Consider the following 24,980-nt stretch of genomic DNA (forward strand, 5'->3'; position numbering starts at 1 on the left):
TAAATTCCTGAATTTTTTCTAACTATAAATATCAATTAAGCTAGATTAATATAAATTTGGGATTAAGTTATTTTTAACTCATGAAGGAATTGAAGCATGGTTGACTGCACTTTTACTAGTATACAGTATATATACACTTTTTTTTTTTATGAAGTATCACCAGTAATTGTAGTCAACTAAGCATTAATTATGTTATTTACTAAATTATATATAGCTTTATAAACTTTTCCAAACAACATAGTTTAATCCACAAACATTAGTTTAAAAAAATTCTAATTAGAAATATTTAGAAAATAATTACCAAGGTGACACCTTTTCTCAATATACGTCATTACATCCTTTGCATATTTAGACCAAACTTTTGCCCTTTGTAAAGCTAGATTAACACCATGGTCATGCTGCATGAGACAGCCATCAATTTCGTTGGGAGGAAGGTCAGCTGAAATGTTGTTTGAAGGTTAATATGATGATACAATAATAATTAGAAACCATTAGTTTCTATTACACATTATCATAAAATAACAATTATACCTATATCTCTTGCAAAAGATTCAGATTCATTAACATCCCTAAGAAGATTATCACATGACTGGAATAAATTAATTATGAAATTAATAAATAAATAAAAATATTTATCATCACTATTAAATATTTTTTTAATGATGAAAAGCTTTACCCGAGTTTTAATGACTTGATTAGATGTTGAATCTAAATCTCCCATCAAATATTCGGATACCCTGAAAGAATAAAGAATAAATTGATATGAACTATTTATCCTTCACCACATGAATATTACATTTTATCATTCCTGTTTAGTAATAACACCATTTAAATTAACTTATGGTGGGAGATAATTGCCAATTTAAAATGAATCAAGGTTTACAAATGATATTTTAAGTCTGTATTCATCTATAACCTTCAAAACAAAGTATTGTTATAACCTTAAAAAAAGATTATCAAAACAAAAAATTTAAAATAGTATCAGTCAATCTATACATGCTTCAATTTGAAATTTTTTAAATATACATTCTAGACAAAAATATATATATATATTTATTTTTTTTAATCATTAATTTATTCTGATTATAGCTAAGACACATTCTGGGTCAAATGAGTCGTAGGCTATCATAATTTAGCAAAATTATATTAGGGCAGCCCGGTTTCTCTAATCAACCAAAGCCGGGAATGAAAATTTATAACGAGAAAAAAAAAAACCTAAAAGAATATGCGAGAGAGAAACATTAAATATCAATCAATTCTGTTACATTACAAATATATATAATCATGCAATAATTTTATCTAAAGCATCATCTATTACTACTCACCTTAAGATAACATCCTTAATTGAACATGGCATGATGATATTAAGAAATAAATAAATAAAAGTTTTAGTTTCACTGGTACACACAAACACTAAAATATACACTTTAAACTAACAGAAGACATAATTTGGAGGGAAATAAATAATGATTAATTACATTGCTTATCACATATCTCAAATTCCTAAGAATCATGTTACACAAACACTTTTCTAAACTACTTTCTAATATTTAATAGAATTAAGTCAAAAAGCAACTTAACAAATGCAGTTTTAGTATGTATTGGATGCTACATTATACAGTTTCCTGTCAGAGGGGAAAAACAAAATACAATACACTAACATTACCGCGCCACCAACGACACATCAGGCGACACATATACACATTCCACACTTAATGAAATGTGTTGTCGGAGTGGACAGATAGTCATCTTCCGTACAGTTAAAACACCCAAGTTTCGCAAGGGGAAACCGACCAATGGATAAACCAGAAATAAAAAACTATTAAAAAAAATGAATATAAAATATAAAACTGCAGAATACAAAACTAAAACTTTACCTCTTCCTTCCGAATATCGTATTATAAAACGTAAATTAACTCAGGCGGAAATACACTGTATTTGTAAGTGAATGACGTGAATTAGCCTACCTCTACTTCTCGACGTTTTTACTTTCCTAATTCAACCTATACATATTTTAAAATATGAAGGATCTAATATAGTTACAACGGAGTAATTGTTTCCGTTTTAAAAGGCCAAACGAGTATAATATTACTGGCAGCAACACGTGTTAAAGTTGATTACCGGATTAAACATATCACGTACGCTAAAGGAGATGCGTGACATCCAATATTGAAATTATATATTATATATTTATAAATTTTAAAATAACAATGCTGCGAGATCGTAATTCTATTAATGGAGCCGATATAAAGTGCAAAAAACTTCCCTATTTAATATAACGCGCTATTTTTCTATATCCTGTCCTCTACAAAACTTTTATGCCGGCGCTTAAATTCTGTTATCTTTGTATCTATTTAACTTTTTATTGATTTCCAATTCAATTTTTTTTTTTTAACTATACAATCGTAAAATAAAGGATGAATTTAGAACCGAAACAGATCGGACGTCCGCATTTTTTTTAAAAGAAATAAAACCCAAAATAAAGTAAATTTATACATAAAATTTTATTACTGGCCGATGATGGCGGTAATATATTATTTGTTTATATGCAATAACAAACTTTTAAAGAAGACATAAAATATTATTTTAGAAATTAAATTTAGCTACATTCCATCAGATGGCGCCAAGCTTTAATAGTTATTTTCACGGTTTAATTCGGATTGAATTTCAAAAACAGATCAACATAATGAGTAAGTTTCCTAAAAAAGAAAATATTTTTTAAATTATATTTTCGTGTTTTTCTAAAAGTTTATTTTACGTCAATAATAAATATTAAGCAATTTATTTTTATTAAAAAAATAATAATAATAAATAAATTGAAACGAATGAAGTAACAATCACTATCGATCAAGCGGTCCAAATTACAAGATTTAATAAAACAATAAACGAAATACAATATAAAAGAATTACATGAATGATTATTATGGAAGAATAAACTTCCTTATTGTTATCGTAAAAAAAAAAGTTTACAAGAAATTTCACACAATGATATTTTACTGAAAGAACTAAATTTCTCGTGAATTTTACATGCCTTTATATGTATGTATTACATACATTTATGCGCTATTCTATATAACGTATAGACGATACAATGTTTTAGTGCAGTATTAAAAATTGATGTTTAGTTTCGGTTAGCCGTATGTGTGGTATAGATGCTTTCTTATTGCAGTGTAGTATGAGGCAATAAAATTTTTATCGGCATTGTATATTTTAGCGTGACAAATAAATATCCTGAAAACGAGCATTGCTCTTCCTGAACTCACTACGATTCCATTGACATCTGGGTATCGGAAAATATCGAATAAATTCATCTTTTATATACTGTATATAAAGAGAAGTGAGTTATAAAAACTGATATATCAAAGTACAGTTTTCAGCCATTATTAAGAATAAAGGTAACTTATATATTGATATGTATTTATCAATATAAGTCTGATTTATTGTTTGAATTTTTGGTATTTAACAAACAAAAAGTTTTTAAATGTTTAGTATATTAATTCCTTTGAAGTGTTTTTATTAATATCTACTAAATTAATCATTCTTGATGTTTTAATATGTAATTTAAATGAAATATTCAATCTATAAAAGTTAATTATTATTATTATTGTAAATTTTTAGTAATATATTATTATTAGATCCAATTACTTTAAAAACTAAGATTTTATTTAATTCTTTAACTATTGAGGTATACAATCATATAGGCCTAACAATACAAATTTAGTTTCAATCGTTCTGTTTTTATTATCATACATAAATTTTAATTTAGAATAATAAAATTCTGTAGTATTTTTTTCCTTTTAAATAAATTCATTGTTTCATTTTATCATTATAAACCAAATAATTCACTTTCGCAGCAATATTAAAATTCATTAAATTAAATGGTATTAAATACAAGATAATGAGAATAATTCTTATTAAACGTGAAAATGAAAATTATATAAATACTGTAAATACGATTATTCATATAATAATTTCTATGAAATTTTTTTTAAAAATTTACAAAATAATTTAATTACTCAATATAGTGGATTTATAAAATGATTTTTTTTTTATTTTACAAATATATATATATTTGTAAAATAAAAAAAAAAATCATTTTATAAATCCACTATATTGAGTAATTAAATTATTTTGTAAATTTTTAAAAAAAATTTCATAGAAATTATTATATGAATAATCGTATTTACAGTATTTATATAATTTTCATTTTCACGTTTAATAAGAATTATTCTCATTATCTTGTATTATATATATATACACACACACACACACACACACTCTTTTTCATAAAACTTACTTAAATGAATTAAAAACAAAAACGAATTAATAAAATTAACAACAACTTGTTACATTTGTAAGGATGAGAAAATAAACTTTATCACTGCTGATAAGGCCGACAAAGTCACAATAAAATACTAAACTAACGTAGTATTTTATCTTCATTACTGACAATATTTGCAAGACTCATTCAGATTGATGAACAATATTTGCAGACTCATTCAGACTCATTCAAATGATTTCAGATTTCGAAAATTAATATAGATTTCTCAGAATACAATTTCGTTTTTGTTTTCCCCAGGCGGGATCGTATTCAGCCTTGAGTTCTCTCAGCAAAAACATTTTTTGGTTAATATTACCTTAGGTAGCCAAGATGGCGGCTCGTCTCTAATTCCAGCAAGGAAACAGTAGGACGCACGTTCTAACCTAACCTATCTTAATAATTTGGTTGCTAATAATTATGATAATTTATTAGAATAGGTTAGGTTAGGTTAGAACGTGCGTCCAACTGTTTCCTTGCTGGAATTAGAGACGAGCCGCCATCTTGGCTACCTAAGGTAACATTGAAAACATACAAAAAATGGGTTAATGTTGAAACTTAAAAAAATCTTTGAGATGTATTTCTTCTAACAATAAATACTTTATGTAATATATTAAAAATATAATTATTAATATTCAAAGTTTTAGTCGACTAAAGAAATTTTAAAATTTTATTACTCAATTCTAGTACGTATATTGAACCTATCATATTTGTAGTGTGTGAATATATGGAATACAATTAGGTTAGAGTAATCCTTTGACCTATTATTACGAAAATAAATTTCATCTATTAAGTGTTATGTTAATAAAATGAAACCAAATTTATAGTGTCTTCCAACATTTCTCGAATTGTTACGCGATGAAATATCTAATTTATGCGAACCTTTTTGCTCGTTGCAGAGAGAATTCACACAAAATGTCTTTTTACAGGTCAACGTAACTCCAATTTAGGGTATTCGATGTACTTCAATTTCATAAAATATTCTAGCAGAACTTTGAAGTTCTTTTTGTGATAAAAATTAATATATATTTTAATAAAATTTCATTATACGTAAAGGACGTTTTTAAATCGTCGTAAGAGAAAATGGGAATTTTAAGATTATTGTAAGGCATTTTGGAAGTATTTAAAATAAACGAATATGTCAAGAAAGATCTTTTTCAAACGTATGAGGAATATAAACTTTATCTTCCAAACTGAATGTAATAAAAACTAAAATAATAATGAAAATAACGGCCGAGTGTGATGATTCAGAAGATATATTTTTAAAGTATAAGCAATTTTACAATTAACATCTTAATTAACTTTTATTATTCTCGGTTGTTTACGTCGTGACCCAATGACAAAAATTCATACTGAATTTTTGTCATTGGGTCCACGCGAAAACAAATGATAAAACGAATATAACTTAGTTTAATTTAATACCTTTTCCACTATTATATACTCTAGATGTATTTTTTGAAACTGGAAAGTTACTGCATTTTACAATCATCAATAACTCATAATATATTAAAACGGTTTCGTTTACTGATATTAATAATAATTAAGCAGATGATTTATTTAATATTTTTAAGCATGTAATAGATATTTAAATCAATCGACAGGATAATAGGAACTTTTACAATCTTTCCGGAAGTAATTTATTGCTACTTCACATTACTTTGATGAACATTTCGGGTAATTTACGACGAACAAACAAGCGACGAGCCTTTATTTTATGTTGTTGAATGCCAACGATTTTTGGAACTGTTCATATATTACATAACGTTGACATTTTCATTTTAAATCATTTTTATATTTCTATTTTATATGTACTCAAACAATTTATATATTTTTATACAATATTAAAATGTCTAAAATTTCTAATAAAAAATTATACCGTATGTTACATACAGTTAGAAACTTAAGTCATTACAGTTATATTGAGTGCTACAATTTTAAATACTTGTTCTTTCAATGATTTTGAGGTTAATTAAGTGTGTATTTACACACAAACACACACTAAAAAGTTAATTGTGCCTATAAAAATTGTTTCTAACTGATTAATCCAAAACAAGTCTGATAAAAATCTTAAAAAATTATTAAAATTTTCAAGATTCTGTCCCTTATACTGTTGTTGTTATTATGCTTTAGAAATTTACTGTGGTATTAAAATTAAACATTTTAATTTTGGCATCCTTTAGTAAATTATAATAAAGTTGTTTTTCGTATTCATGGAACTGAAAGAAAATCTACAGTACTAAAAAATAAAATATTACAAGATAATATTAAACAACTCAGACGTCTAATACAACCGAACTGATAATTAATAATAATATATCTAAAAAAAAAAGTAAATATAAATTAGTTATGATGTAATGGAAACGAGAATGGCATCTGCACTAATAGACGTCTTTTCTAAGAAACGATTTTATTCAATTAGTTTCTCGAAAAGAAAACAAAATACAGAATAAATTAGAGATTATCTTTAAAATTCTTTAAACGAATTTCTTGAAATTCGTTCAAAGAAACAACTTAATTTATTGCTCAAATCGGACATTTAATTTTGGATTTGATATATAATTGAGAAACGCGATTAAAAACAGCGAAGGAACTTCATGTTACTTAAACATATTCGCAAACGTTTCATAGTAAGGAAATATTTAAAAATTCGTTTGATAAAATAATAGGATATTCGAATTGAATTAATTATATTGAACGAATTCATTGACATCCAGGAAAGTTTTATTTTACTAGCAGTTCCGAGAATGTATGAAGTTAATCGCGAAACATTACAGAGATAAATAAATTTATACAATTATGAAATTAACTAACTATTAAATGAAAAAAAAATCCATGATTATGAATGAATTTATATTCTGATCATTAAATTTGATTCAATTTTTAAATAGTTAATTAACCTCTAGAAGATGCCTACATGGCAATAATGCCGTTGCTCTTCTTTAAATTTGTTTTCTTCACTAATACTAATCAAAATCGACAAAAATAAATATTTCATGCATTTTTTTAAAATTAATTTTTTTTAATTTTTAAATTAGAATATTCAACTTTAAAACAATTTTTCACTGAGAACAACTAAATGTGTATTGCCACTTTTCAAATGAGTCAAAGTGCTACTATATGAAGGGCTTAACATGCATTTCTTATTAAAATTTACTAATAAAAAACGAGAAACACTAGCATCAGTAGCCCATAGATACTCGTAAACTACTATTCTATTTTTTCTCCTCTCAATTTTATCATTCTGATGCGACACAATAAAGCGTTTACAGCATTCATATTCTATAATTCTATTCTAATAAATTACCTTACAACAGAAAATAATATTAATATGACAAATACAAAATACGTCAATATTCAAAAAATCTTTTCACATGAACATTACGTATTCAACATTAAAGCGCATTTCCTTTAAGCTACAATTTCGAGTAAAGTTAGGTAAAAGAAAATTCAGTGATAACTAAAATAAGCATTAAAGTTTTATATTTTTATTTGAAGATCCATATTTACGGTAAATTAAATTAAACATAAAAAAATTAAATTAAATTATTTTTGTCGGTTTTTATACCGGTTAAAAAATTTCTATTAAAAAAATTGGGTTAATGTTACCTATGGTAACATTATTCCAAGATGGCGGCTCGTTCTGATTCCAGCAAATAGAAGGGAAACAGTGGGGACACACGCTCTAACTTAACCTATTCTAATAATGATTACCAACAAAATTATTAGAATAGGTTAGGTTAGGTTAGGTTAGAACGTGCGTCCCCACTGTTTCCTTGTCAGGACGAGCCGCCATCTTGGAACCATAGGTAATATTAACCAAAAATTGATATATAAATACCTGATTTTTTTCTCGAAATTTTGTTTCGTTACTTTCTTCACTAACAATCTTATATTTTTGTTTCTAAACTTGTTTCGAAGCATGAGATTATTTTTCATAATTCGCATCTTTAGAAGTTGGCTTACTATCTGATATAAGATGCCAATGCAGGATCTTATCATAAATCATTATGCTTATATAAGATACGAAAGTTTGGCATCATCTAAATCGAACGAGGAGTAAGATATCTAAATGGAAAGAATGTTTAAGCCACGATGAGAGAAATAACAACATTTTTACCGAGAATACTAAAAAAAAAAAGTAGCTACGGGATTTTGAGAATTTAATTATACAAATTTTCTTAAATATTTTTCAATACAACTAAATACTTAAAAACGTCTAAAGATGATATTCTATACATTGATTTTGAAATAAGTAACAATGCTCAAGTCTTGTTCAATGTGGCGCAGATTAGAATCTTTTAACATTAAGTTAAAAATTAAATATTTATGCATAATATTTTTTTATTTTATACATATTTTCATCTAAAACCTGTCCAATATAGGAGATTTTTTAAATACTGTAGATAAACACTGATAAAAAAAAAATCTCTCTTCTTTTCGATTAATATTTCTAATGTGCAAACTAAATGATGGTACTCAATTAATATATTTCATGGTTATAAATTCGAAATTTATACTTATAAAAATTGATAAAATTGGTAAGTTTCAAGATCATCCATTGTAAATAATAATCTAAAACTTTACGAATGATAATTGTATTGAAACTTTTGACAATATGTTTTGAAGTTTACAGATACAATAGGCTATAATAACGTGTACTTAGAGAGATCTAATTCAATTTTTTGTCACATTCTTTAAAAATTTAATTAAATCTTAAGATCGAATTTTGAAAAATAATCTAAGAAAATAGTTTTCCCGTTTGACATAAAACGTCTGTGTAATGTGTTATCATAAATCATCATGTTTGTTTTATACATAAGAATATTGATTTATGATTAGAGATAAAATTTATGCGCAATCTCAAATTCTTAAAATATAAAATAAATAATAAAATTTGTTGTTATAGATATACAGTTTATATTAGGTTTAAGTAAACAATACTTAATTTATAACATAAATTTATATTTGAAAGTTATTAATTTATCTAATTTTTAATTAAAAATTAATAAATAAAATGCATTAAGTATTTATATATTAAAATTAAGTATAGCTTATATGTATAGTGTACATAAAATAGATTTACGCTGTCCTGAGGTTTATATACACTGGATAATTCCTTTAAACAGCGCCACTTCACAAGGAGCCATCGAATATCGTCTACGTAAATAATAGGTTGAGAATCCCTTATTATAACTGAATTATCAAATGTAAGATTTTAAATTACAAAGGCCCCGACCACCAAATTATGTGATTTTAAAACAAATTTAGGTGTAGATCTCATTATTAAGAACAATTCTTATTATTTGAGGTCCTTCAGTTTAGCGCAATTCTGAGAGACAAACATGCACAATTATATATATTTATTTAAACATAATTTTGTATGTTTTAATAAGAATGCACTGATTAAAGAATTGCTTTTTAATTCATCAACATTTTAAATACCAACATTAACATAGTATATTAAAAATGATTATTGACAGGTAGAATTTAATTTTTGCTAGTTTTTTCTCGTTTAGAGCTCCAAGTGTATATCCATTTCTGTCCCTCGCTCGTTATGGCTCTCTATATATTACTCTTTACAAAATATTTCATTAATTTAACATTCGAATTTAATATAACTAAAGAAATTTGAAATTATAAAAACAAATTCTTTCTTAATTAAAATACAAGAATTTCCAACTTGCCGAGTATTAGATTAGATGTGTTGTTTTTGGTTTGTCACGAACAATTGTTCTGTCACTATTTTACACACAAATAGTTCATGTAGAAGTTTTGTCCGTTAGGAATTCCACTTACATGACAATGACTTCTAGGTGCCCTGCCTTCTCTATCTCTCGACGTTCTTGTCCGAATCGTCGTTTCGAACCCGGTTCTCTGCTGGGCTCGATGGGCCGGTCCTTCTTATCTTTTGTTCCAAAAGGATACGCCCTTTTCTCTCTCGCCGCCCTCACCCCACCGAACTCGTGCGAGAGGGTCCGTTTTCGTCCAGGTGTGCTAGTCCTTTTCTTCGAACCGGTCTTATTATCAACGACAATAACCCAGAGGTCTAATCCAGTTGTTCTCAATCTTTCTGAGGACCCGGAACACCATTCGTATACGTTTCGTATACGTACACGGAGCATTAACATCAATAAAAATTTCAAAAATTGATGAGAAATTCACGTTTACTACATAGTGTATTCTCAGGAAACAGGGAAACAATAAACTAATAAACTTTAATGTATTGAATAAAATAGAAACATAGAATTGTCTACGAATATGGTAGTGTGTTGTAGTGATTAGAATAAATTTGCAATAAAAACTTCAAAATATTTTCTTTTTCGTGGAACACTCGAGGCAAGTTAACACTCCATCTAATCTAATGAGTTAGAGCATTACTGAGGTTATAAATCGTATTAATAAAGTGGACATGGTGCCTTATATATATATAATCTACAGACATTAAAATGATGTCTTGTGAGGCTATTCCTTTTTATTTATTCCGGGATAACAATACCCAAACAGGTCTTTTATATATATATATATATATATAGAAAACAGAAAAAAAACTATATGAAAGTTCAACATAAAATTACTTACGCGTCAACTGACGAAATTGCGATCGCACAGCATATAATTATAAAATGAAACGAATTTAATTAATATAATGATTTGCAAAATAAATATGTGTCATCGCTCGTGAGACTTTCTCAAACTGAAAATATCGAATTACACAAATATTCCTGTAAGTTCTACGTCACAAGCAGGTTTGGTATGACAAATTAAGTCCCCACACTATTTATAATGCTATAACCAATAAACTATTTCACAATTCCGTTGATTAGCAAGAAACGTCCGGATGAAGGTAGACAGCAACTGAAGTAGAAATGGCGGGCCTTTCGAATTTCTACAAAGCTAACGGGACGAAAATAGGAAACTTAATGAATTAGAAAGAAACAAAAGATATTTTAAATAATAAATTCAGAAAGACCATTTAGGTAATCGGTATATATTCGCTATGAATAGTGGCTTTCATGCAAATGTTTACAGTAAAATCACTATGTACAAATGCGGTCACTTACAATAAAATATTGTTAAGTATTCTTAACTTCTGTGCAGCAGTAATTAAAACTTATAAACATTTCATTTCTTAAGAAAAAATAATTTTAAATATAACGTTTCAATATCAATTTAGTTTTTAAATACACGTATTGATTAGGATAGTACTTGACGTTGCTAGTAAATAATGATTTGTCATTAATTATAGGATACTTAGATAATTTTTAAATCTTCAGATTAAAATTATTATTAGAAATAGTGGAAATTCTGCATAAAAACAATTAGTAAATATATATTTTATTTACAAAATGAAAAGTTGTATTTCTATTTTAATTCGATTTAAAGTTAAGATCAAATAAGATATACCCTAATAAAACACAAAAACAGATTGTACAGTACGTATATATTTTAAAGATAGGTTCATTAGGATAAGACAATTCGTAAGGCTATAGAAATTTATCTTGTTGTTCCCGCTTTTGTTACTTAACGAAACATTAATCTCCCATTTTTTGACAGGAATGCATTCTTTAAAATTTGCTTGTTAAATAATAAAAGAATTATTAAATATATTTATACATTTATTAAAACGAATATGAGGAACAACGTAAATACTCGAGATAATTATTTGAGTCATCTCATGCAAGAAACAAATTAAAAAATAAATAAATATATTATTCGCCTTAAGCGTGATAAAAATGAATAAAAAATATGACATTTCAATTTAATATTTTATAACCTAGATAGATGAAAGAAATGTTTATTAGTTTGACAATGAAAAATTAATTACTTGAGTCGAAACTCTAATGCCTTAAAAATAAATATTGAACTTCAAGAGACGATTGAAGCAATTCTATTATTTTCTAACCAACAATGCAATAAAAGTGCTTCGAGTATCTGACCAATCAATTAAATATGAAATTTCGAGCAAGATTTACTCGAGAATTTGAAATCTAAATAAAAGCTACAGTCCTAAAATTCGAACATAAAATAGCAGAGAAAAATAACGACAAATATTAACTCCCAATGTTTATATGTAAGTCGGGAAGAAAGGAAATTACAAAAGATTTAATTAAATATAATCCTTGTATTTGTCAAGTCAACGCTGAATACAAAGACTTTTTTTTCTTTTGTCTGCATTACAATATTTTATTACTAAAGTAATTTATTATTACACTGGCTGGTGATATGTTGTATGTGTTTAGTCGTAGAAGAGGATGATGCCAATTCTTCGACAATCTACATGAATAATAATAATAATACATAAAGGATATAGGTAATAAAGGAAGATAAGTTTGCAAATTATATGCAACGTTGATGTACTAGTATGTTTAACTCATTCGTTATAGCAAAAACTTCATTGTACACACTCAAAACAATACGTTTTTGCATTCATTTAACCGAAAAAAAAAATTGTGCGCGCGCGTGTACTGTATATTAAGAGAAAGTTCGTAAAATGGAGAATTAATGTAATTAAATAACGTATAAAATAACAAAGAACTACGTAGTTATGATGTTAAAACTGACGATATGGTGTTAAACTAGCAAAAGCAACAATAGAAAAATAAAAAAAACGTAATTGTCAATGAAATATATTTAAAAACATCTCACACGTTATAAAATAAGATTCTTAAAACATTCTGAAAAATTTCAAATTATATTGAAACACAGTATTTTCTGATAATTTTTGAAAGGTAATTGCTTAATCTTAAACTTTTATTTCTCTTAAATTATAATTATGAAGAAAAAAAGAAATTTACATACCAAATTTGATATTTTAGCTGTTTCCGATGAGTGATTCTAGAGAGAAACCTCATTCGAATGAATATTTTTTATACAACAGTATAAAGTATACAGTATAAGTACAGTACATCAGGCTTTATCTGGCCCAGTACTTCAGCAACCGCCACATTAGTATATAGTAAAATTTTGGAAATTTTACAGAAGTATAGAAGTTGAATGAAATACTTTATTTTAAAAATCGATTCGATTCGTATAAATTAAACAGGTAAGTTTAGATCTATTTTACATGCCATAATATAATAGCAAATAGGAAATAAAGTCTTACATCACACTGACATTCTACATCGGCATACGAATTACTTCGCAAAGTTTAACGTCAGTTTGTGTAGTGACGTAAACGTCTGTTATCAGAATTAGTAAATGCAAAGCTGCTATCGAAATGATTTTAACCAAAGATACAACCCTCAACGTTAAAAAAAAATCTGCTCACTTATTTCCGTTAAATCGCTAATTTCTAAATATCTGTGACATATATTACTCAATCATTGATACGAGCTTGGAAATTAATTATGCCAAATTCATTCACGAAACACGGTTTGTAATTACTATGCTTGCGACTTTGATTAAATATCAAAAATTTCAAGAATTTTAAAAGTGAACCCATTAATTCTTATTAATTGATTTACGGCAGCTTATTTGAAATATCACTTAAACATTATCTATGTTGTCTAGCTGAAGCGTTTCTCAACAGGTGTGGACTTTGGGGTCATTCAAATATGATGTCTACACTAAGGAGAGAGATATGAAAAAATTTTGTTACAGATTGTGACGGGATAGGACAGTGTTTTTCAACCGGGGTGCCGCGGCACCTTAGGGTGCCACGGCGCCACGATTGGAGTGTCGCAAAGTTTAAAACCTTAAGTAAATGTCCAAGAAAATGCCTAAAGTGTAGTTCAAGATAACTCATTGTCAGTATTTCGACAAAATTCAATGGACTTAAATTTTAATTTTGAACACGTAGAAACACTATTTTTGCGTTAAAATGCTACTTCAAACTGTCAATTTTTAAAATTTTTTCCCAGGAAGGGAGTCCCCTCCCTGGACCTCACCTCAGCGTTGCGCATAATACGCGTTTTCGCAAAAAATTCATCTGGGGGGGGGGGGGGGGGTTAAGCCCCCTTACTCAGATTCTACATCCGCCGCCGGTCAAGGGTGCCACGATTTTTTATTTTTCAATCAGGGGTGCCACTCAATGAAAAAGGTTGAAAAACACTGGGATAGGAGTTAGTAGAATGACGATGTCATGAAGATTCTCAAAAATTTTCCTATAAAATAATTTTTTTTTACCAAAATCATTATGCATAAATATTTTGATCAATGATCACACATCAAATTCTTGCTTATTTAAATAGTTACACTTTAGCAGAAGCGCTCCAGCAGAACTTTTAATATGAAAGGACGGTGACAACAATTCAACCTTTACAGATACAGATATATATCGCTACATCTTTCAGCGGTATCTTTAACATATCATCTTTAGGAGTTACTTCGTATAATAAATCTTCCATAGTAAATCGGGGAATTTCGTTTTCTCCTCCCTTCCATTGCCTATTTTTAAAATTTGTCTCCCTTTGGAAGAAATAAATTAATGTAGATTTTTTTACAGACTTCCTTGATTTTTAATATCAGTAGATAGCATATAAAACGTGACATCAGCACGGGGTAGTCAAAAAAGGACTTAAAATTAGTGACATCACATTTGTACGTCCTCTTCTGATGGGAGTGCCACAAAATTTCAAAAAAAAAAAAAAAAAAGCTACTTTTCAACATTACTTTTTTTTTTTACTTTTTATTACCATTTGCATATTTTCGATATTACAAAATGAAGATTTTCGACATCACTTTTCATTTATATATCAAAGAACATCATTGAAGCGATATTGGCGTGTCACCCAAAATTACGAACATGCCACTAGTAAAGAAAAAAAAATTATATATATATATATTGCACATAAGCAATTGTTCGTTATATTTATTTTAAGCATGTAATGCAATTACTGTATTAATCTTTTACTAAACGATTTCATTATACAGTATTTTAAAAAATAATTATCATTTCGCTTTGAAGTGTTTTTCTTCATCAAAAGCCTTACAAATGTGGCAACTGTGAAAAGATAATCAAGTTCAATAATAGGTATTTTGTAGAAAACACGCACCTGAAACGCGGAACTCTCATCTTCTAAAGATCCAACAATGCCTCACTATGTGGTCGATTACGAGAAAGGGTATTGAGCACAAATTTTTCCCATCTCCATGATATATGAACTGTTACATTGAGAACTCTTATGATGGCTCCTGTGATGATGGCTTGCCTAAACCTGTTCCGATGGACTAATTACGCACAGATTTCAGCTTAAACGGTCGACAATAGACGCCCCTACCCTATACAATTTTATATATAACAAAGCTAAACCAATGGTTGATTTGTTGACGCGAAACATCAAAGCATAATAAGTTATATAATTGGCTTCAAATTTGCTAACTGTAGGTAGACCTGATGAACAATTGAATTAGGTGGGATTGATGGGATAAGGCAATGCAACGAATGGGCGATCTGCCAGGGAGGGGTGCCTTCCTTTCTATGGGAAACTGATCCCTATTCAGGGGCCAGTTTCCCATAGAAAGTTCTATCTATTTAGACGTATGAAGAATCCCGGAAAACTACGCCGCTAGCCCATTGCTCAGACGCAAACCCAGGACCAACTACCAGTGTTCAGTGGAATGGGCAATTGATTTAGCCAGGATATACGAAAGACTGAAACGATGGCTCGAATCGAATTACCTTGAAAATTATATAAGATTTGAATCTGCATTCCTACCTAACAATAAGACTATAATATTCAAAAGAAGTTAATTAAAATTTTAAATGTGTAGGCAAGTACTTCTATTATATTAATAAATAACAATAAACTTCCTTTATTCTCCACATGAGAGATCATTTATTTTAAATATTTAGCATTTTAAAAAACTCTTTCCGTTGTCTGACTCACAGACAAAAATTACAATTTCGTTTTCAAACTATGATTTAATTATTTTGATATATTAATTGAACAAACTGGTTAGATATTATGATTGTAGAATTAATTATAGATAAAAAAAGAAAGTGATAAGTACAGTACATTCTATGCATATAAAATATAAGAAAAGTTAAAAATTTAAACTATAACAATATTATAACTAACATATCTTACAAGCGATAGTTACAACACGTACTGTACAACTGATAATAAATAATTACAGTATTTTATATATCGAATAATTCAATATAAAAATTAGATAATGTAATGACATTATCTTCTGAATATTTATTACTATTATAACTATTGAGAATTGTTAATTTTATAAACACTTTTTAAAAGTATTTAAATAATTATCCTATTATATATAACAAAGCTTAAATTAAAATTTAATTTTTTACACATATTTTAAAGAAATTATTAACATTCAAAATTTTTACAAAACGTAAATTTTATAAAATTCTTTTATAGCTGAAGTCATTTATACTTGTTCAAAAAGCCACTGCATTGTTATTATACAGGATTTACATTTTTAGAACAAAATCAGAAAGTAGACGATTTGTTCATAAAATTAACAATTTACTTAAAAAAACAAATTTCAAAGTCATTTCTATTACGTTGTTAGACAATGTATTTATCTAATGTATTTTTTTTCAGTTGTATTTTTTTTTTTTTTAGTTGGTTGCATTCAGTCTGATTCGGAAAATCGAAGTGTAATTACATCCATTTCACTTACTTCTTGCACCCATTAATGAACAAAACTCTATTATTATTTTCTGCTCGGAAACAGTAAAAAAAACATTCTCAGATTTTCAAAAGAGCATTAACATTCTTTCATGCTAACGCAACACGAAGAAATCGTCAAACAGACTTTAAACGAATGGGTGGAAAAGTTCAGAAATGGCAAAACAAATATTGGTGATAAAGATCACTCCATTTTCTCAAATGACTATATAGCGTGAACGGAATATTTTAACAGAAATAAACATTATTGATCAAAGTATTCAAGAAAAGCGACAAGCAACTGTTTCCGTTATTGCAAGCGGATTCAACAACTAAATTGCATTCGTAAATATCAGACAAAAATATCAGTGCATAAGTAACTTATCAAATAACCCAATATATTTCTTCTTTAGACGCATTAGAAATGCTTCAAGACGACAAGAGAAATGCTTAGAGGACCACATTTTCTTTTATTTAATAAAAACAAATTTCCTTTACTTTTTAATTTATCCTCTTATATACATATTTGTTATTCTTCACCAACTTATCTAATAAACTAATACGTCTTTTTTACATTCGAATTACCTAGTAAGTCTGTTATATAACTTAATAATTATATTTTTTAAATTACATAACATAGAAAAATTTAGCAATATTTAAATGAAGTTTTAGTTATTTCTAAACATGATTTTTTTTTTTTAAATAAAGACTATTTTGAACTTTATACTTCTGAAGGAATTGATAAAAGGAAAAAGCATCTTTTAAAATGTATTTACTGGAACTATTGTATGTAAACTATTAATATGCATATTAATTATTCATAAAAAATATACACAAATGACTGATATATACAGTACTAATAATAACGCAAGTATTCTAAACTTAAAAATTGGCTTATAAACATAAAATAAAAATTTTACTATAACACTACACAATTTAAATATAAAACTAAATAAATCTAAATAATTCTTAAAATAACTGGTAAAGTGAAACCAATGATTTATTATATGAGAAAAAAATTAATATTTAATAACAATCAATACAATAATAATCAAATGACATGTTAAAATCAAAAATATTTTAACATAAATTTTAAGAGATTTTAAGTATATAAATATAAAAATAGTTTCTTATGTTGAAAGATTATTTTTATTATTAATTATTTAATGATAAATTTTTACTGGAGACTAATACTGTAATAATTTTTGAATTCTAAGAAAAGTAATGCAAAGCCCTAGAAAAACTTACATTTATTTAGGAAATTTAAAATAAACTATAATACATAACATATACCAAAGATATGTTATGTATTATACATTTAGAGTATACAATTCCAAAATGGATAAATATTTTTGTAAGTAATCAAATTTTGTAAGTAAATAACTAAGAACTGATTTCTCAAACGTTATAATTATCAAAAATTATCCTACATTTTAAACATTCCTTATCTTTAATTATATTTATTTAAGAATGTTTGATTGCAAATAAACAGTTGAATTTAAAACATTTTAGTTTCTTTAATCTATTGTCATTAGATCATTCTTTCTGTATTTTAAATTTAGATTAGTACATCTTGAGATATACTGAACTAAATTATAGAATATAATCTGGGTATAAAAATAGAATTTACCTATAACATTTATCATCATATCATATAAAATATCATTATATGCAAAAGAACTCTTATTTTTATAATTCTAATGTAAAATAGCTCTATTGTTTTTTAAATCACAATTCAATATCATGAAAATGAAATGATTATTCTATGAAATTTAAAAGATAAATTAATATATATAGAAATTTACCCATTATAAGTTGTTTTCATAGCAAAGATAACATCTTAAGTTATTTATTTATTTTTTTGTTCAGAACTTTTGTCTTCAGTAAAATTTTCGTTCTCTATATGAATCATATCATTTGAATTTTTGACAATATATACACTTTGCTTATTCAAGCAATCAAAATTTTTAAAATTACTTTATTTTGGAAACACTTTTAATTCTTCTCAAATCAGCTTCAGCCAAGTTTTCTTTGAAATTGATAGCAGTAACTTCCAATAGAACATAAAATAAAATGGTATCAAACCAATGCTTCAAAATTCAAATTATATTATATGTTCATGTGACTATATATAGACTTTACAATACAAATCTATAAAATTAAAATAATGGGGTGCAATGTTAAACATGGAAAATATAGGTAATAACTAGAGATAAGAATCAAGACTGATTATTATTTTAAACCTGCTAATAATCTATTTACTATATATTTGATGTCTATCATATTTAATATAGGCTTCTATCTGTTACTAACTGTTATTGCACTATTGGCATTAATTATTTTTAAGTACCTAGAAAAGTAATAGATATACTGTACAACTGCTCTAGTATTCCTAAAGATGAATGTAAGGGAGGATTCCAAATAACAGCTGGTTTGTCCTATAGAACTTTGACATCATGGTCCCAGGCCCATTGAGCAAAACAAATGTTAAACTTTTAGTGCAATGAGCTTATTGACTGAAAATGCTCTTTTATTCTAATACCTAGAGTGTGTGTAATGGATCCTATATAGTAGAAATTTAATTTTTCTTAATTAAATTTATAACATAAATTCCCAATTTTACTAACATCCCTGCATATGTAGTATGGTCATGATAGGAGGAGACATTCTTATCATTAAAGTAAACTGATACATTTTTGCATAAGAAGCTACTAATGTTGCAGTTTCTTTGCCCTTAACTACTAGTATTCCTGTTTTTTTATTCTTTTCTTCTTTGTTATCTCTATTCTTTTCATTACTAGTGTGTTTTTTGTAGGCAGTTTCTGTAATGTAAACTAAGTTTCTAGAGAGCACGTGCCTTTGAGCTACATTTTTGATTTCTATTTTTCTATCATCAGTGAGGAGAAGATTTATTAACAAGTGCTGTAATGGATACTATTTTCCGTGCCATGTATCATGGGATTTCCAATGAATAAAGGAATCCAAGGAAGTTGGTTTCCTGAAAACTTTAGTAAGCAAACATTTTTCCTTCTTAAATATTGTCAGATATAGAAAGTTAATACTACTGTAACTACTATGCTGCTGAATTCTTATTGATGATATTTATGAACATATGTACAGTTTCATGATTTTTCCAGAATACAAACATGTCATCTACATATATAACTATAAACTTGATATCACCCTGAAAGCTTTTAATACAAGTGCCTTTGATCCAATGGAGCACTATTTCAGTTATATTGCCTAAGGTAAGGGACCCAAAGGTACCACTCTATGGAAATGATATGTGGCCCCAAACATTCCTAGAACAAGTCTAGGAATTACTTTATATCAATTAAACATAGTCTGCTATTGTCTTAAAGTCATCTAACATGGCCCCCTTTATCTCACCATTCCCTTGACCTTTAACCACCAAAATTTAATAACACCAATGTTTGTCATACACAAACAAACCACTCTGAAAAATTTAAGAAATTTTTGATAAAAAGCATGGGAGTTATTAAGCTTCAAAGATGGTGAACAAAATCATGTCCCACACACTAACATCCATACATACAGGAAAAAAAAACAACCCAATTTTTTGGCATTTCTCAATGTTTCAAGGCCTGAGCCCAAAAATGCAAAAATTTTGGGGTAATTTTTTGACTGATCACCATATTTTCCCTTTGTTATGTGTAACAGAGCTGAGAAAGTAAAAAACATCAAAATTACAGTCCTCTTACATTTTCTATAAAACTTCCATAAAGGACCGACTTGATACATGAATAAAATAAGGTGTTTTTGAACATAAATACATACACAATTCAATAATTTTTATGATGTAAAAAAATCTGAAAGGTTTTCAGATTTTTTTACATCATAAAAATTTGAAAGGCTTCAGAAAAATATTCTAATAAAAAGAGATAGATTTCATAGTTACATTTTTAGAAACATGCTTTTTGGCCTAATCTTTTAATGAGATGAAAACAGAAGAAACCATTACTTTTCTGGATATTCTTCATAACTTGTTACTTACAACTTACAATTGTTTGCATTTGAATGTGAGTTGTGTTAATGTTCCAAATGAGGGGAAAAAAGAAAACAACATTACTAATAAAATAATTCTATTATAGTCAAATTTAGTATCTTTTAATAAATTTTAAAAATTCTGCTGATGCCCATGATTAAGATTATAAAAACATTTAAGATCAACTATTAAATAATTTATTTGATTTACCCAAAAATCAATATAGCTACATTTCTCAGATTTGAAAATATTAAATTTGTTTTTATCAGCAAAAATCAATTTATTAATACAGTGGGTGATCGGTTAACGAACAAATCGAATAATAAACACATTTGCGAAAGATTTTTATGTCCAGACAACAAACACATGTTCGGATAACAAACACCTCATAGAACAACCACAAGAAGAAGCAATGTAAAATAACAAATACCGATTGGTCTTCCCTTGCCTTCAGGCAACAATTTGAAACTTTTCGGAGTGCGGGAGACGTCGACATTGACACTTGACCCAGTATATACTGATCGGATAGCTTTCCTCCAAACTTTGAAACTCTCCCTTTGTACTAAATACCGAACCTGTTACCGGTGTAATTTGCGTAAAAAAATCTTCTTTCCACAAACGTTTTCGAGCTTTCCAAACAGCTCTTCTTCAGGTAGAGAAAAAAGGATTTTTGGATATAAACATTAAAGTAGAAGGATCCGCCATCGTCACGTCGGTATACCGTAAACCTTATGCCGACCCTATATACATACCGGTAGGTTCATCTGACCCATTCACCTACAAGGCTGCAGCATTTAATACTTTGATTAAAAGGGCCTTTTCTCACTCGTCCACCACGCAAGCCCTCAACACCGAATTGAATTATATCAAGAGGATAGCAGCCAAGCACGGTTACCATGGTCTGACACACCGTCTAATTGAGCGACTTCAACGCTCACAATACGCACCCACTACGCATACGAGGACCAACACTGACCAGGATGAACGTACACGCCTCCCAGTCACCTTTAACCCATATGTTAAAGCGATATACGCTGAGGTCACTGGAAAACAACAACTACAAATAGCCTATAGAAGAGGCCCGACAATCTATGACATCCTCAGAAATGAAAAAGGCAGTCCAGTCCGTGGCAGGCTTCCTGGCGTGTACTCTATCCCGCTGAAAGATAACAAATGTAACGAGAGCCTTGTATATATCGGCTCAACCAAGCGATCTTTAAATACCAGAGTGCAAGAACATCAAGTGGACCTTCGGCACGGCCCTAACCACCTTTGCATCTGATCCCGATATAGAACCGGAGTTCGACAAAGCTGACATCATCGACACTACGCCCCACCTGGAGCAACTAAAATGGCGGGAAGCTATATCCATCTGTAAGGCTAACCACCGGACAACATGTATAAATCGGAAGGATGAGATTAATCTTTCTATAGCGTGGCAGGCCCTCATAAACAACGATCTATAAATAGCAACATCGGCGTACGAATGCGCATGTCCACCTTAGAATGTTCGTTTGATATGCGAGTTCTGTAATTTTTGTTTAAACATCTGCATTCTATTTTTAGATTCAGTTTTTATTTAAATGTCTACGTTCCTTTTTCGAAGTGTTTCGTCGGAACCTTTTTTCTCTACCTGAAGAAGAGCTGTTTGGAAAGCTCGAAAACGTTTGTGGAAAGAAGATTTTTTCACGCAAATTACACAGGTAACAGGTTCGGTATTTAGTATTTCATCCCCGGTGTCGGAGTGAAGAGTAATTTTTCTCCCTTTGTAATTCCAGACTTATTTTTCTTACAGAAAGAACTTTTTTATAGTATTCCTGAGACTGTTGGGCAGGCACTTATTAAATTTTGCATCTGTTTTTATTTTCAAATGGTGAGAGTATAATAGCAAAGGTGGAGAGTGGGCAGATGTCTAATGTTGCTGGGCAGTATGGCTTGAACAGGTCTACAGTAGGCTGCAGTTCAATCATATCTAAGAAATTTACTGTATAATCAAGAAGATTTAAGCAGCTTAAGGAGTAACAAAACTTACTTCTGAGAAATGAAGAATATTGAAGAGCTCATAATGGAACTTGAAACAGGCCTGACAACAGAAGAACACCAAGAACTCGAGTGAAAAACACCAAGAAACTTGGCGAGATATGTTTTCTTCTGAAAAAAAATGATTAATGCCAATATCTGCTATTAAATATCTTTTGAAAAAGTGGGAGGATGACAGAACAATGGTCTTAGAATGGCATCCAAACCAGGTTGAGGTTAATAGGCTTGGGGATCTCTATGAGCACTCTACAATGCTATTAATTACTTCTAAAAAATCACAAAGAGAGAAAAGCAATTGAAATTAGATAGATTCTTTAACTCCCACAAATGGAAAAAACATCTAAAAAAAATGCAAGACTGTGTATATATGTATTTTTATTATTACATATAAATAAACGTAGTAAGAAAGTATAAATTTTTTATTTTTGGGGTCTCCAGAACGAATTAATCAAATACCCACAAAAACCTATGGTAAATCAATAATCGGTTAATGAACAAAGTCTTGGAATGAATTATGTTTGTTAACCAATCACCCACCGTATTGAATTATTTTTGAAAGAATGTAATTGAACAAACTTTTCTTAGTTCACTTCAATAAATTTTTTTTTCTTTCTGCTCATTATAATTTTTCTTTTCACTACTGATTTGAAATTATTCAAGTTTTATGATCTATTCTTAAAATTCAAATTTTATTCATTTAGCAAATAGATGAGTTTTATTTTTGATTTATTATCTGTTTAACAGACAATCTGTCAAAAACAATTTATAAAATACTGCAGAATGCAATTAAGCAATATGTGATGTGATATATAAAAAGCTATTTTAAGTCAGAGATCGATTTTTATTTTTTGAATGTATCTTATCCTAAAGAACTATGAGGAATATTTGAGAGGTTATTGATAGCCTGAAATTTTGCCTAAAGTTACTAGAAAACATTTGGCATTGAAATATAAAATCTACAATTTCTACTACATTTCCTTGTTCTATGGTGAAATTTACTTTTCTAACTTAAGATACAGTACATACCTTGTCATAGATTGCATTATATAGTTTATTATTATTAACAAAAATGAATTTCTATGTAAAATAACTTATATTCAAAATTTTTCCTGTTTTCTTATACAGGGTGTCTCAAAAGAAAGTTTATATTTGTTTTATCAATTTAAAAGAAAGTTTGACATCTGTCGATAAAATCTTTATTAATTATTAAAGTACACAGCTTAGGAATTTATTTCTTAAAAATATCATCTAAATGTAAACCATCACGCTCACGGCACTCATTTAAACAAACAGCGAAATTTCCCATGACAGGAGAGGTGACATAATTTGGCCCCCATGCAGTCCTGATTTGAGCCTATGGACTTTTTTTTATGGGGATATCTCAAATCAAAAGTTTACGTCAGTAATCCAACTACTCTGGCACAGTTGAGAGAAAATATCCATTACAAAATGGCAGCCATCACAGAGTCTACATGCCGATCTGGAAAATTTGCTGTTTGTTTAAATGAGTGCCGTGAGCATGATGGTTTACATTTAGATGATGTTATTTTTAAGAAGTAAATTCCTATGCTGTGTACTTTAATAATTAATAAAGCTTGTTACTTCACAAGATGCAATTAAGCAATATGTAGACCACTCTTTACATTTTCTTAGTTTCATAAACTAATGTTCTTTGACATTTCTGGGAGTTAAAGAATCTATCTAGCTTGTTTATCGACAGACGTCAAACTTTTCTTTAAATTGATAAATCAAATATAAACTTTCTTTTGAGACACCCTGTATATTTCAACATATAAAGTACTATAATAAATTCAGTTCAATAAACTCTCTTATTTTTTTTTTCTTATATTGAAACTATTACTTTACTATTTATTATTTTAAAATAGAAAAGACAAGTTTTATTGAAGATTTTTGTTATTGCTTATCATTATGTGAAGATTTAATTCATTATTACTTTAATCTTATTTCTTATGTAATGTGTGAATATCCAAGAAAATTTATGTTTGATATGTTATTTTGAGTGTTTTAAACTTAATTT

The 24,980-nt window shown here is 28.1% G+C and overlaps 1 protein-coding gene across 4 annotated transcripts in view; it reads right to left on the reverse strand.

The window, feature by feature from the left end:
- LOC136984038 (rho GTPase-activating protein 45-like) overlaps window positions 1-24,980 on the reverse strand; it is an 85,342-nt gene that overhangs the window by 16,918 nt on the left and 43,444 nt on the right. For 3 of the 4 annotated variants that reach the window (XM_067280955.1, XM_067280954.1, XM_067280953.1), the window contains exons 5-7: window positions 677-737; window positions 532-589; window positions 302-439 (exon numbers count right to left, since the gene is read on the reverse strand). In XM_067280955.1, coding sequence (XP_067137056.1) covers window positions 302-439; window positions 532-589; window positions 677-737 — 257 coding nt within the window. Of the gene's footprint in view, window positions 1-301; window positions 440-531; window positions 590-676; window positions 738-1,325; window positions 2,655-24,980 lie in introns of those variants that run through there. The other variant, XM_067280956.1, reaches the window with a different exon arrangement.

Source organism: Centruroides vittatus, unplaced genomic scaffold, assembly GCF_030686945.1.
Source record: "Centruroides vittatus isolate TY-2023 unplaced genomic scaffold, ASM3068694v2 contig_900, whole genome shotgun sequence".
Taxonomy (NCBI): domain Eukaryota; kingdom Metazoa; phylum Arthropoda; class Arachnida; order Scorpiones; family Buthidae; genus Centruroides; species Centruroides vittatus.